The sequence below is a fragment of the Dermacentor albipictus genome, chromosome 8 (assembly GCF_038994185.2).
Source record: "Dermacentor albipictus isolate Rhodes 1998 colony chromosome 8, USDA_Dalb.pri_finalv2, whole genome shotgun sequence".
NCBI lineage: Eukaryota > Metazoa > Arthropoda > Arachnida > Ixodida > Ixodidae > Dermacentor > Dermacentor albipictus.
Window position 1 is genome coordinate 29,279,473 of NC_091828.1, and position 12,818 is coordinate 29,292,290.

The window sequence follows — 12,818 nt, forward strand, 5'->3', positions numbered from 1 at the left end:
AAGCAATCACCGATGCTCGCGCGGTGATTGAGCGCAAACGAACGAAATGTAAACATGCGGGATCGAGGCAATCAAGCCCTCACTCCGCTCTCTTGAGCGTTTTTCTTTCACCGCTCATTTCAAATTAAAGGACTAGATTGAGCAGTTCGGGCCCTTCGTTCGTTTTTCACCACAGTCAGGCACTAGTAGGTTTCGTGTGCAGATATTTTTTCACCTCACGAATGCCGCGGCGCCGCAGTTCAGCGTGGGCGCCGTCTGCTACAGGAACTTTCTAGGTGGCGCGCGCGGCAGATGTCGCTACCTTGAAAATTACAGAGGGACCTTACGTGGGTGCTCTGCCTCCCAGTTTCGGATCCAGGTAACGCCAACCTGGGCCGATCGTGTCAAGTCGAAGCAGACGACGCCGGCTTCAAAGGTAACGCGGGTAGCATTGCCGGAGCAAAAAGTTGATCCCAGAGTCGCTCAACTCATTCAAGAGAACGCTCGACTCAAAGCAGAAATGCAGCAGATGAGGGCCGACTTTAAGTCTTTCCGTAAGTCGTACCCCTCGCAAGTCGAGAAGCAACAGGTGCCCTCCTCAGGGGAGCCACAGGCATGCTCGGGTAAACGTAGGGCCGCGCCCCCAGAGGCCGACGCTGACTCTGTGGAGACCGAGTCCAATAAAAAAGACTGAGAATGCACGCAGCGGGCAATTAAGCAGCTGGCTGAAAGCGTGACTGCCCTCAAAAGGATGGCGTCCCTGGAAAGTGCACAGGCCGCGTTAGCTACAGCTAGACAGCCTTCGAGGGAGCCCCGTCGGGCACCTTTACCCGCAAGCGCCGTGCCCGTCAACACGACGGTGGAACATGATGGTGGAATCCAAGGCAATCGCCATGGCGGTCAATTCCAATAAGTTGGTTGTGTGGCAGTGGAACTGTGCCAGTTTCCAACGGCGCAAAGCTCCGCTGCAGCAACTCGTTTCGGCACAGGCGGTCAAACCTCACGTAATTCTGTTACAAGAAACTCTCGATGACGCACCCACCTTCCCGGGATATCGGGTTGTATCTTTATGGGAGGAAGGAAAGCGGGGGTTAGCAACCTCGGTCGCACGAAAGTGCTCCTTTCAAGTACACAAATTACCAATTCGCAAAACTAGGGCGGAAATCATTATGGTCGAAATAATCCCTAACAATTGTCTTAAGAGCAGTTTCTTCCTTTTGAACATATACAGCTCGCTCTCGGATCAATGGCAGGCATTCGCCACGATCATGACAAAGGCGGTGGCCCTGAGCAAGGGGGCTCCCATAGTGATAGCGTGTGACTTCAATGCCCCCCAGAATGCCTGGGGATACCCCCGGCAATCCACCAAGGGCAACCTCCTTGTCCAGGCAGTTGCTGACTGCTCACTGGAATTGATTACAGATGCACAATACCCGACGCGAACCGGCACGCCGGTAGTCCGAGACACTACTCCGGACCTGGCGTTCGTCAAGAACACGCCGGGAGCAGGATGGCAAAATTTGTAAGAGAACCTGGGCACCGACCACTTCAGTGTGTAGATTACGCTAACAATTAGCACAGCCCCTACCAGGGAATTTAAAGTGACGGACTGGGATGCCTTCCGTAAAATGCGGAAGGCGGACCACACCGACTACGATAATCTCGATAGTCTGTTCACAAGACTACAGAAGGACGTACAAGCTGCGACCAAGGTGATTAAGACCGACCTAAAGGTAGATAGACTGGACGCGCGCCTTGTGCACCTCCTAGAAGCCAAAAACTCCACCCTCCGCCACTAGAGAACGCACAGACTCCACCGCCGACTTCGTAAGAAAATTGCGGAGCTCAATCGTAAAATAGAAACTCATTCCATCGAACTGTCCAAACAACAATGGAATGAAGTGTGCTCCTCGGTTGATGGGCAGGTGAGAACGAGGGGCAAATGTAACCTGCTCAAACACTTACTCGATCAGGGGGCAGGGGGCAGCGGTGGGGGAGCTCGACGCCCCCTTCACGGAATCCGAAATCTGGGAGGTGCTCCAAACGCTCAACGGTCGCATTGCACCGGGCCCGGATGGCATCTCCAATAAGCTCCTCCGCAACTTGAACGAACAATCAGTTGCGCTGCTCACCGGGGAGGTCAATAAAATTTAGGAAACGGGCCTCGTCCCCGACTCCTGGAAGACAGCCTCAGTGGTGCTCATCCCGAAACCAGGCAAACCTCTTGCGCCGGAGAACATGCGGCCCATCTCGCTCACGTCCTGCATGGGTAAGGTGGCCGAACATGTCATTCACAACCCTGTATCTAGGCACATAGAAAATGTTGAGTTATTCCCTCACAACATGGTCGGCTGTCGGCCGGCACTCTCCACACAGGGCGTCAGGTTACTTATAATGAGGCAAATCATTGAAGACGACACTAGAGACAGTAGGGGCATCCTTGCTCTAGACTTGTCCAAGGCTTTTGTTAACATCTCGCACCGGTACGTGCTAGAGGCCATCTCGGATCTGGGCCTGGGGCCACAATTCCACGCGTACGTTAGCTCCTTCCTCAGGGATCGCTAGGCCACTGTTAAAATAGGGCAAATCAAATCGAAGGAATTTACATTGGGAGCGAGAGGTCCCCCGCAAGGGACGGTAATCTCTCCCCTACTGTTTAACATCGCCATGAAAGGCCTCTCGGACAGACTGGCCCCAGTGAGAGGAACGGGTCACGCCCTCTACGCGGATGATATTAACTTGTGGTGCATGGGAGAGTCTGACGCTGCAGTTTAGAGTGCGCTCCAAGAGGCGCTCAACATCACAGAACACTTCCTACTAGACACGGGCCTGAGTCTGTTGCCAACCAAGTCCGAACTTCTATTGTATAGGCCCACCCGGCGGGGTTTAGGTGCTCTACACCCTTAGATCAAGCTCCCGTAGCCCTCTATACGAAGGACGGACAACAAATCCACAGAGTGGATACCATCAGGGTCCTCGGACTCTTGCTGGAATCTCGCGGGGGCAACTCACAGACTATAGCCCGCATTACCTCCAAGACGGAGAATATGCTTCGGCTTATCCTCAGGGTCTCGAACCGCAGAGGGGGTTTAAGCCAGAGCAATCTACTCAGACTGTACCACGCGTTTCTGATGAGCCACTTTAACTATGTAGCCTCCGCGTTGCGCTGGTCTAAACGGGATGAGGCCAAAATCGACGCCCTCATGCGCAAAAGCATCAAGCGCGTGCTGGGTTTACCACTCACTACCAGCACCGCGCGTCTCATGCAACTAGGCATGCACAACACCTTATCAGAGTTGATGGAGGCCCAACGAGTGGCCCAAATAATACGACTCTCATTATCGCGAGCGGGGAGACGCATCCTCGAATCCGTTGGATGCGGTCACCAGGAAATCACTGAGCGCCACGTGGCCCTATTACCCATGGTCCTAAATACGTTCAAGGTAGATCCCATGGCACGTAACGTCCACTCTCAATACAATGTAGGGCGCCGGGTAGCCAGGGCTCGTTCCCTGTTAAAAGCGGCTGCGGCCACTCCGAATCTGGCATGTTTCGTTGACGCCGCCCAGTACGAGCGCTCGGATCACTATGCCGTAGTTTCGGTTGACTCCAATGGCACTCTCCTTAACTCAGCACCCGTGCGTAAGGTTTCTGCAACAGTAGCCGAACAGGTTGCTATAGCTATAGCACTGAAGGACCCTCTACGCCCCAATATCTTTACAGACTCCAGATCTGCAGCCCGAGCTTTTGCCTACCGCTCGATCTCAAAGGAGGCGGCGGCCATCCTCGGCAGTGCGGGGGCTGCTGGTTTTCATAGCATCAAACGGTTCCCGGCCCATATGGGAATCAATGTGCACTCTGAGGTTGTCAACGCCAATGAGTTGCCCCATGACTGCGCGCGAGGTCTTACACACCGCGGCGGTTCAGATGGACTCATGGGCGGCGACTTAGGACTGTACAAGGATTCGCTACTCACCTTCCATGAAATCTTCGCACATTATCAACTTGCTCGGCGGGCCTTTCCGCTACCACACCCTAAACTTAATAGACCACAATCATCGGGGTTTAGGATGCTTCAAACGGGGTCATTTCCCTCCAGGGGCCAATTCAGTCACTTCGCGCCTAATGTAGAACCCTACTGTCGAGACTGTGGGGAGGCGTACTGCTCCTTATCCCATATGCTCTGGCACTGCCCTGCGTTACGCAGCTCATCGCTAACCACTCCAACCGACTGGGAGGCAGCCCTTAAGAGCGGCGGCCTCTCAGAGCAACTACGGGCTGCCCAGAGGGCCTGCGACAGGGCGGAGGACCACGATCTTCCAACCCCGACGTGGGTGCGGCCCGCGACGGCTACGGGGCCTCGCTGAAAAGGGAGGCACCCTAACGCCGGTTCCTCAGGACCATTAATAAAGTTCTTCGTCTATCTGCCTGTCTCTCGCGGCAGAGCGCGCATGCAGCAGTCTCTCGCCGACTTCGCAATAGGTTCGAAAATGTGTCCCTTGATTTAATTAAATGAAATTCGCAGCCCCAGTTTAACACTTGGTAACTACAGTGCATAACCGAGTCCTGAATATTATCATTAACGCATTAGGAAACAAAAATGCGTAATATAACTCAGAAATACTTTGATGGACCCGCTGGATTAACACAATGAACCACTCATTGCACGTCCCATTATGGTGATCTTGCAAAGTGCTATGTGTGGCATTCCAAATAAACATTGTGATAAATCCATGCCAAACGTGTGCATAACCTAATTAAGAATCAAAGACATAACCAATAATATAGAAAGACTTGAATAGACCATCAGAATCAACCCAGTGAAACACACCGGGGCCATACATTTCAGCTTCGCTGGTTTACCATCTGTAGAGGGTGAATGGGCGGTAATTTTTTTTCTGTTATTCTTTGTTAAGTATTGTATAATGTTGTGTCAGTAAAATACGTTCGGATAGTTTGTGGATTGTATTGGCGCAGATCTTTTATTCACGCTGTGCCCTTCTTCCTTTTGTAACTACTTTTCTTATTCCCCCTCACCTTATACTCCAACCTTGCAGCCTGCGAGGTATATAAGTAAATAAGTACATACGCACATGCCATTAATTCATGTGCATACACCTCGCACCATTCCTTGCTCAACAAACGTCACTGTGTTGATGTCTCGCAGTGTGCATCGACATTAACTGCCGTCTGCATTTCGATATAGTTCGTGAACAATGTAGTGCAATAACATTACATGACATTAAGGTTATGACCTATGCGGTGCATAAGCAAACGTTGCAAAGCGTGGCATGTTGGATAGCGGAAAATAAGACCAATTGTATGTATCGCAGTTATTTTAACAGAATTTAATTCACCCCTTGACAAAAACTTCACTTCGCATAGATTCCAACACGCGCACTGAATCTGCAGCTTCCTTTTGCTTAATAATGTGGTCGTTACTGCATGACCACATTGTAGATTTGAAAACAAATTTCAATAAGTTCATTTGTTACAATATAAAACTATATGTAGATCACTGCGATTGCAACACCAGAACTTGATATAAACATGCACGCTATAAGATGCAGACAAATGCTCAGGAGAAACTACAGAATGTTTACAACCTGATAGTTTGAAAGTGAACAGTTTCATTTCATGGCTGTCGATGAGAGGGAGAAAGAAAACTTAGTTGTGTTCGTGGAACAAAAACGTATTGATAAGCTTAGAGATATACAGTGAAAGCTCGTTAATTCGAACTTCAGTAATTCGAATTTATGGAAAATTCGAACTGTACGATTTGGTCCGGCCAAGCTCCACAGAAGTCTATGTATAAAAAAGTCCGTTAATTCGAACGCGAGAAGGTTCCCTCACGGATAATTCGAACTACGCTCGCCTGGCACACGGCCAGAGAAACGCGCCTACTGCCTACACACAAGGCTGTATTGCCTCCAAAACGGAGAGAACGGCGAGAGAAGGCGAAATCGGAAAAAAATCTAACCGACGCGGTGTCAACCAGAAGGCAGTGGCGGCTGCCGCCTCTACGTTCTACGTAACCTCCGAGACTTCTTGCCCTTTGCAAATCTCGGAGGCTTTGCAAATCTTGTACAGCTGCTAATGTTGTGCGGAGATGGCACGGCAAGCGCCAAAACACAACGAATCAAGTACGTCGCAGCTGCGCTTGCAATCAAGAACCAACGAATCAGGGCCTTCGCCACCTTCACATGCTCAGAGTCTTTGTCTCGGCAGTCTTCATCGGTTGTGCACCTCTGTTTTCAGTTTAGGAGGTATCGGCCGTCGCGATTCATTGTGATGGTGTTAAGCCTCGGCTAACGTTCGTTTCGGTGGACGTCGGTGGTGTGGCACAGTCGGACCCAGAGCTTCGACTTATGCCTTCGACTTCGCGTTCGAATTCGCCTTCGCCTTCGAATTCGACTTCGCCAAATTTCTGACATGCCCTACTGCTTCCAAATCGCAGTGTACTGTTGCTCTCCTTCACTTTCGTTAGTTCGAACTGAAGCGGCTTCCCCTTACGGTTCGAATTAACGAGCTTTTACTGTAGTCATTTGCTTAATACTTTCAAAATGAATAATTATAGCTTGCTATCGACATTGATGCAGCCTTTTGACAGCAAGAAAAGGAATCAGTTTTTCCAGCTCTGAACATTGAATTGCAGGAAATGCAAGCAGGCATAAAATTCCGCCAATATAATCAGTTTAGGAATACCAAATTATAATAAACATTGAGACTCTCATTTGTACTTTCTCTGGCTGAGCAATCTAGTTTGAAATGACTCTCATACGCATGTCGTAACAATGTTTATCTAATACAGGTTAAATGCAAGACTAGCTTAAGAAATCTGGATGATTGCTATAAAATATAGTGAAGAAATAATAATATCTAATAACATTATTAATATAATATTCATATGTATTTCCACAAAACAGGCTAACCGTCAGCGGCATGCGAGGCTGAGCAGAAAGCTGAAAAACTCTACGGCAAGTGTGCCTGCCGTGGGCCTACGATCCTGCATTATGGATAGTGCGTATCAATATGGTCTTCGTGTTAGAAGTTCCGAGTATACTACCAGCGCGAGACACAGGACAACAAAGTGGACGAGAAGCGTGTCTTTTAAAACGCTATGTTACAACGTGCAGGTTTCTACAAAAGTGACGGTAACTGCTTTAAAGATTTGATGAATCGGCGTTTGCGCCTTTACAAATATTTAGAGAGGACTCCCATATATATATATATATATATATATATATATATATATATATATATATATATATATATATATATATATATATATATATATTCACAGCGCACGCACGGTGATGGACGAAGCAGGTAAGCGCTAAGGTTGAATTTCACAACACAATTGTCATTCACAGTCGAGTAATCACACAGATCATTCGTGGCTTCGTTCAGGTGTACACGCGGGCTTTCGGGTTGGTGCTTGTTGTGGCGTTTGGCGCAAGGAATTGGCTAGGAGCAGGCACCGCACATGCGCAATCACGAGAAATGTACACACATTTCTTCAGAAGCTGACGCCGGGTAGCGCAAGGACCTTGTTGGGCTGACACGACAACTTCGTGGTAGCCGATTTCCGAATACTGTATATGCGCTGAGGGTAGCTATATGAACTTGTCGATACGTCATCTTGTATATTGTTGCAGCGCAGGAAAAACGAAACGGTCATAGAAGGCAGATGAGATAACACACAGCCATAGAAAAGAACCAACTTACATAGCACTGAACCACCTGCGAACAGCTGTTTACTTGCGCCATGTCGCACTGAACTGCAGAAACCGCCCTTGCGCGCTTCAAAACAAATCTTAACTTCAACATGTTTTAGAATAATAAAACACGCATATTACTTGCTCTTAATCTAGAAAAGTCAATAATATTATAATGTAAACGTTTTATTCATTACAATATAAGAATTATGCAGCGTGTGCCACGAATCCTGGCAGTAAGCAACCCTGGGTGTCGCACCAGTCGCATTGTTGAAATCGGAATCATGTGAAATGGCCCCTCTAAAAATCACATTGCAATGCGTGGGACTGCACCAATTTTCGTCGTTGCAGTCGCAGCATGTGAAACAAGCTTTGACCCGGGCTCAAGCGACGACGCTGAGATGGGCTCAAACACATTGTATACTCAGCGCTAGAAGGCTGGCCGCAATAATGGAATACGAGAAGTTACATAAATGTGCTAACTGTGGCCTACTTAAAGGGACACTAAAGGTTACCAGAAACTCAAGTTAAAGTGGTAGAGCAATGTTCTAGAACGTCTAAGGCGTCAATTTAATCGCGAACAGAGCTTTAGTAACCGAGAAATTGAGGTAAATGCATGACACGATTTGAGACCCCCCAGCGACATTCCGGTACTAGCCCGATGACGAAAGGACTCCTCATAATTTCTGTTACTAATACTCAACTACTCGTATTAAAAATGTCATTTCATTCGATTATAAGACGGAAAAAAATGCTACTTTTCTACGTCTATTCGATTCTAAGAAAAAATAACATTTTGACGTTGCCCTTCAGTAATATGGGTGTTCGAAAGGTTTCGTTTTCGCTCGACTCTGCGCGCTCGACTTTGCGCGCTCGACTCTGCGCCGCGCACGCTTTGGAGCCTCAGTACTTTCGTTAACGCGTCGTGCTGTGAGGGTTCTGCTGGCTCGCGAAACTTTCATTTGGAACAAGCAGCGAGAATGCCACGTCCATGTGAAGTCGTGGGAAGCCCTCGTTGCTTTCCCGCTCCGGAGAGCCGGTGTCGAGGCCGCCGTCGTAGTACGCAACGACGCCGGCAGTGCGAGCCTTCAGCAGCAGGTCGCGCTCGTCGGTGCTCAAATCGCTGAAGTTGAGCCCACCATCGCGAGCCAGTCTGTCGGTGTCAGAGTCCATTGCGACGAGCGTCGAAGTTTGCGTCATAGAATGAAGTACCAGCTTATGGGCGTATTGCGCTGGAGTATGAGGTATAGTAGCGGCGCCTGGTGGCGGTGCGGGAAACGACATCTGGGTCATGCCAGCTTGGCTGTGGCGAAGCACGTTTCTAGGCCGAGGTTTGCGTCGATTCGCACTTTTTTATACCCTGTTGCGAGTGCGAAAAGGCTCACAGACCACGCCGACCACGCTGCGAGCTCGCCGCAGCCTATAGTTTAACGAAAACGGACTATCCGTGTGCCGTAGGACGTAATTTGTTTCTCCTTCCGCTAGCCACCATACTCCCGCTTTCGCACTGCTGTCGGCTCTGTCTTGGCTCTGTTTCTGGCCGCGCGTTTGCGTTTTGCGCAGAAAAGCCGTAGCGCCGTCTGCGGACGCCGTTCTACTCAACGTTACTAGACTAGCTTCAGTTTTAAAACTCGGCGCCGTTGCGCGGAACCGCCACCCGCCCGCGCCTTCGTGGCGCTGCAGTCGCGCCCGGCTTCACTTCCTCACTAGCCGGCTACGCGGGTGGGCCGGACTAAGCGCGCGCTGCAGCGTATTGTGTGGTTCGTTGTTGAAGGCGAATTTCAGCAAGCATGTAATCCGCGAAACTGTAGCTTTCGCCGAGTTTGTTGAGAATATAAGCAGACGATGCCGACGTGCTGCGCACCTGGCTGCATAGGCGGCTATCGGAACGATGTCGACAGTTCGGCGCGCTGCTTTTTCTGTGCCGCCAGCAATGCGACGCTTCGCTCGGCGTGGAACAGAGCGATTCTGTTGTTGTTGTTGTTGTTGTTGTTGTCCTGAGTGGCCGTGGCACATACCCACAGTGGGGGATTGGCCAAGAATCGGGCGGTTTAATTAGGTGCCTAAAATAATAATGATAACAAGGGAGTTAACAATTTGGGCGTGTGAGTTTAAAAGTAAACGTTTTGTGTTTGGAGAAAAAAAGAAATAATCAGATGAAAACCGGGTATAAGATAACGATAATAATAATAATAATAACTAATAAAAGATAAGAAATAAAAGAAAGCTATGGTTGGGAGGGAGAACGATCAATCTAACATGGAAATCGATTAGTTTCAATGAGGTAATTTTGGATCGCCAAGCAAACATTTCTGTTGCTGAACCCAACAATGGAAGCTCCAAAAGATAGGATCACAGGCACTGATAAAGTCAGACCAATAGAGCGAAGCGGGATTTCGAGTAGTCGTTTTCTTATAATAGAAAAACGTCTGCAAGACAACAAGAAATGGTCGATTGTCTCCGCTTCGCCACAGAATGAGCATAGTGGTGAGGGGACCAGACCAGACCTGTGGAGGTAGAAGTTCAATGCAGGTATACGGCAGCGCAGCTTCGTGATGGACACTTCAATTTTCCGTGTTCGGCAAAAATCTCTGTTCCAAGGGTGCAGGAGATGTCCGTACTCCACAGAGTTAGTAATTTCGGAGCCTGATACTGACTGTATAATGATACTACTGCGAAATCTAGCTGCAGTTACATAAGCAGTCAAAGGGCAGCAAGGAAGAATCGGGCCACTTATCGATGCCTTGGCTAGAGAGTCTGCAATTTCATTAATGATTAGTCCTTTATGGCCGGGCACCCAAATCAAACGCACGCTTCTCAAGTAACCAGGTACCAATGATTGAAATGTCCTCATCACGCGAGAATCACTAGAAGCAGTAAGGGATGAGCACAATGATAAAGAATCAGTAACTATCACGGCTGACGTAATTGATGGTCCTAATTTGCGTAATGCTAGCACCACGGCCATGAATTCGGCTATTCCTTGTGCTGACCGGCACACGCGCTCGTGCCACTGCTCCTACGTTCATCGTCGTCTTCCACAGCTGGCTGCGTTGCCGTTCATCATTCCAGCGTAGAATTTCACTTCTGTCATCTTAATGGGGAGGCCGCGTTTACGGTGGGAGGGGCCATTGCCTAAGGCAGTATGAGCGACTCATTGTCTTGCGTAACGGATAGATTTAATTTCTGAAGAAACTTAATTTTGAATAATCGCAAATCGGGCGAAAGCAGCTAATCACGCCTCTGAGCAAACTCGAGACATCGAACGCAACCGACAACGGCGGACTACGGGCATATCGTCAGTGACGTCGTTCTCTCTGTCGCAGCCGATTGTGTGTGTTACCGCATAATTCAGAAATGCTTTAATGAATCCTCTAGATTAACCCAGTGATAAACACGGGCCGCACGTTTCGGCTTCGCTGGTTAACCATCTTCACGGAGTGGAAGAGCAGATGATATTTTTGTGTGTGTGTGTGGCTTGTGTGTTCAAAGACTGACCTCATCTTTCTTTTTGTTGCGCTTCTTTGGCGTGGCGAGAAGCCTCGGTGGGGATGAAGATCATCCTAATCATACACTTTGGCCAAATGTTCAGGCTTCTGAGCCTAAACTGCGCGAAACGTTAAGACGGCAGGAAAAAACACAGCTTCTGCGCTTCGCTCTATGCGTTTCTTTCTTTCGTGCAGTTTACCCTTATTACAGTATGAACCAACTGGCCCGATAAATCTTATTGCTGTAGGTGGATACCGCTTTCTCATGGTATCACTAATTCGGACAAGGGAGAACGCCAGCGAGCGTGAAGCACGCGCAAACTGCCCGTCCGCACGGGCTGAAGGCTGCGGCGAGGCGTCTGCAGTGGAGCCCGATGGAACGGCGCTGCCACCTGGCGGCTGTCACAGAAGTGGCGACACCGGCTGTAAGCGCGCGGGCGGAGAGTTTTACAACTGAAGCTAGTCTAGTAACGTTGGTTCTACTCACCGATGGCGCAACGTCACTATGCGACCATGATGTCAGTTCTCCTCGATCGGAGGGCGCGCGATTTGAACTGCGCTAGAGGTACGCCGACGCTTTAGAACGCATGTTCTCTTAAAATAAGTCTCTCCCTGGCACGAAACAAGCGTTTCGAGGTTTCTATGATGGTATTTCAACAGTCCACGTTGACTTAATAGTAACCTTTAGTGTCCCTTTAACAGAGGCAGGACAGGATCACGTATTACGGGGGTGCCCCAGGAACCCGCTCCCCGATGAGTTCTCATTGCCAACTCCGCCACCAGAAGTGGAGGAGAGGTCATGAAGGAGCACAAACTTGAATATACAGACCAGCCTGGCGGACTGGTTTGCTAGAGTTGGGGCTTGCTGTGTCCGGAGGTAGCCCTGTGGCTAGCCTCGCTGCCCCATTCCCTTTGCCATTTCAATTTAATAGTTTATTTTCTCCTCTGTAATAAAACCAGCAGCTGCCGAGCAGCGCATTTCATTGAGCATGAGCCATTGGTCAGGCGTAGATTTGTCTCTGGCTTACACCCTAGCCGATCAGTGTTTAGCATGGGGACTACAAGGCCATCGTCGCCACCATTACGACAAAAAAATAATCACCTACCGATCAAGACAATCAATGTATATGCGTACCTTTCGTCACGACGACCACCCATCATCACAGTAAAGTAGTTCATATTTTTTTTTTCAAATATCTGTGTCACTTCTGTGCTGTGCGCTAAATAGCCTCGCTGGGCATCCACCTTCACAAAGTGGAACGGCTCAGGATTTAGTTTTCTTGAGAGGTGGCCTTATCCTTGCGCTGAAATGTAAATATATCCCACAAGTAAACAATTTACTACAAATGCAGCTCTTAAGCATTAAATATTCTCTATAAGAGAAAAAAAACTGCATATCTTTGCTTTTACCGATTTCTAATATCGCCTATTCTGTACGTTTCATCACATCAAAATCTCGCTCAATTCGCAAACTCAGTCGCCGTATAGAAGTTTTGATTCTTAACTGTTTAGGAGTGATAGAATATAGACCGCAGAAAGAGCATGTAAATGAGGCACATGTAACAGTGCTTGTTATAGGCTACTTTTCCTTTAAAATTCGATAGATATCGGCGATTTAGTGAACAGTGGGGCG

At 48.7% G+C, this 12,818-nt stretch overlaps 1 protein-coding gene across 1 annotated transcript; it reads left to right on the forward strand.

Moving 5' to 3' along the window:
* Positions 1 to 2,217: 2,217 nt before the first annotated feature.
* LOC135905236 (uncharacterized) lies at positions 2,218 to 2,544 on the forward strand. Its single transcript, XM_065436244.1, has one exon. It carries the CDS (start codon positions 2,218 to 2,220, stop codon positions 2,542 to 2,544), a length of 327 nt encoding a protein of 108 aa, XP_065292316.1.
* The last annotated feature ends 10,274 nt before the right edge of the window (positions 2,545 to 12,818 follow it).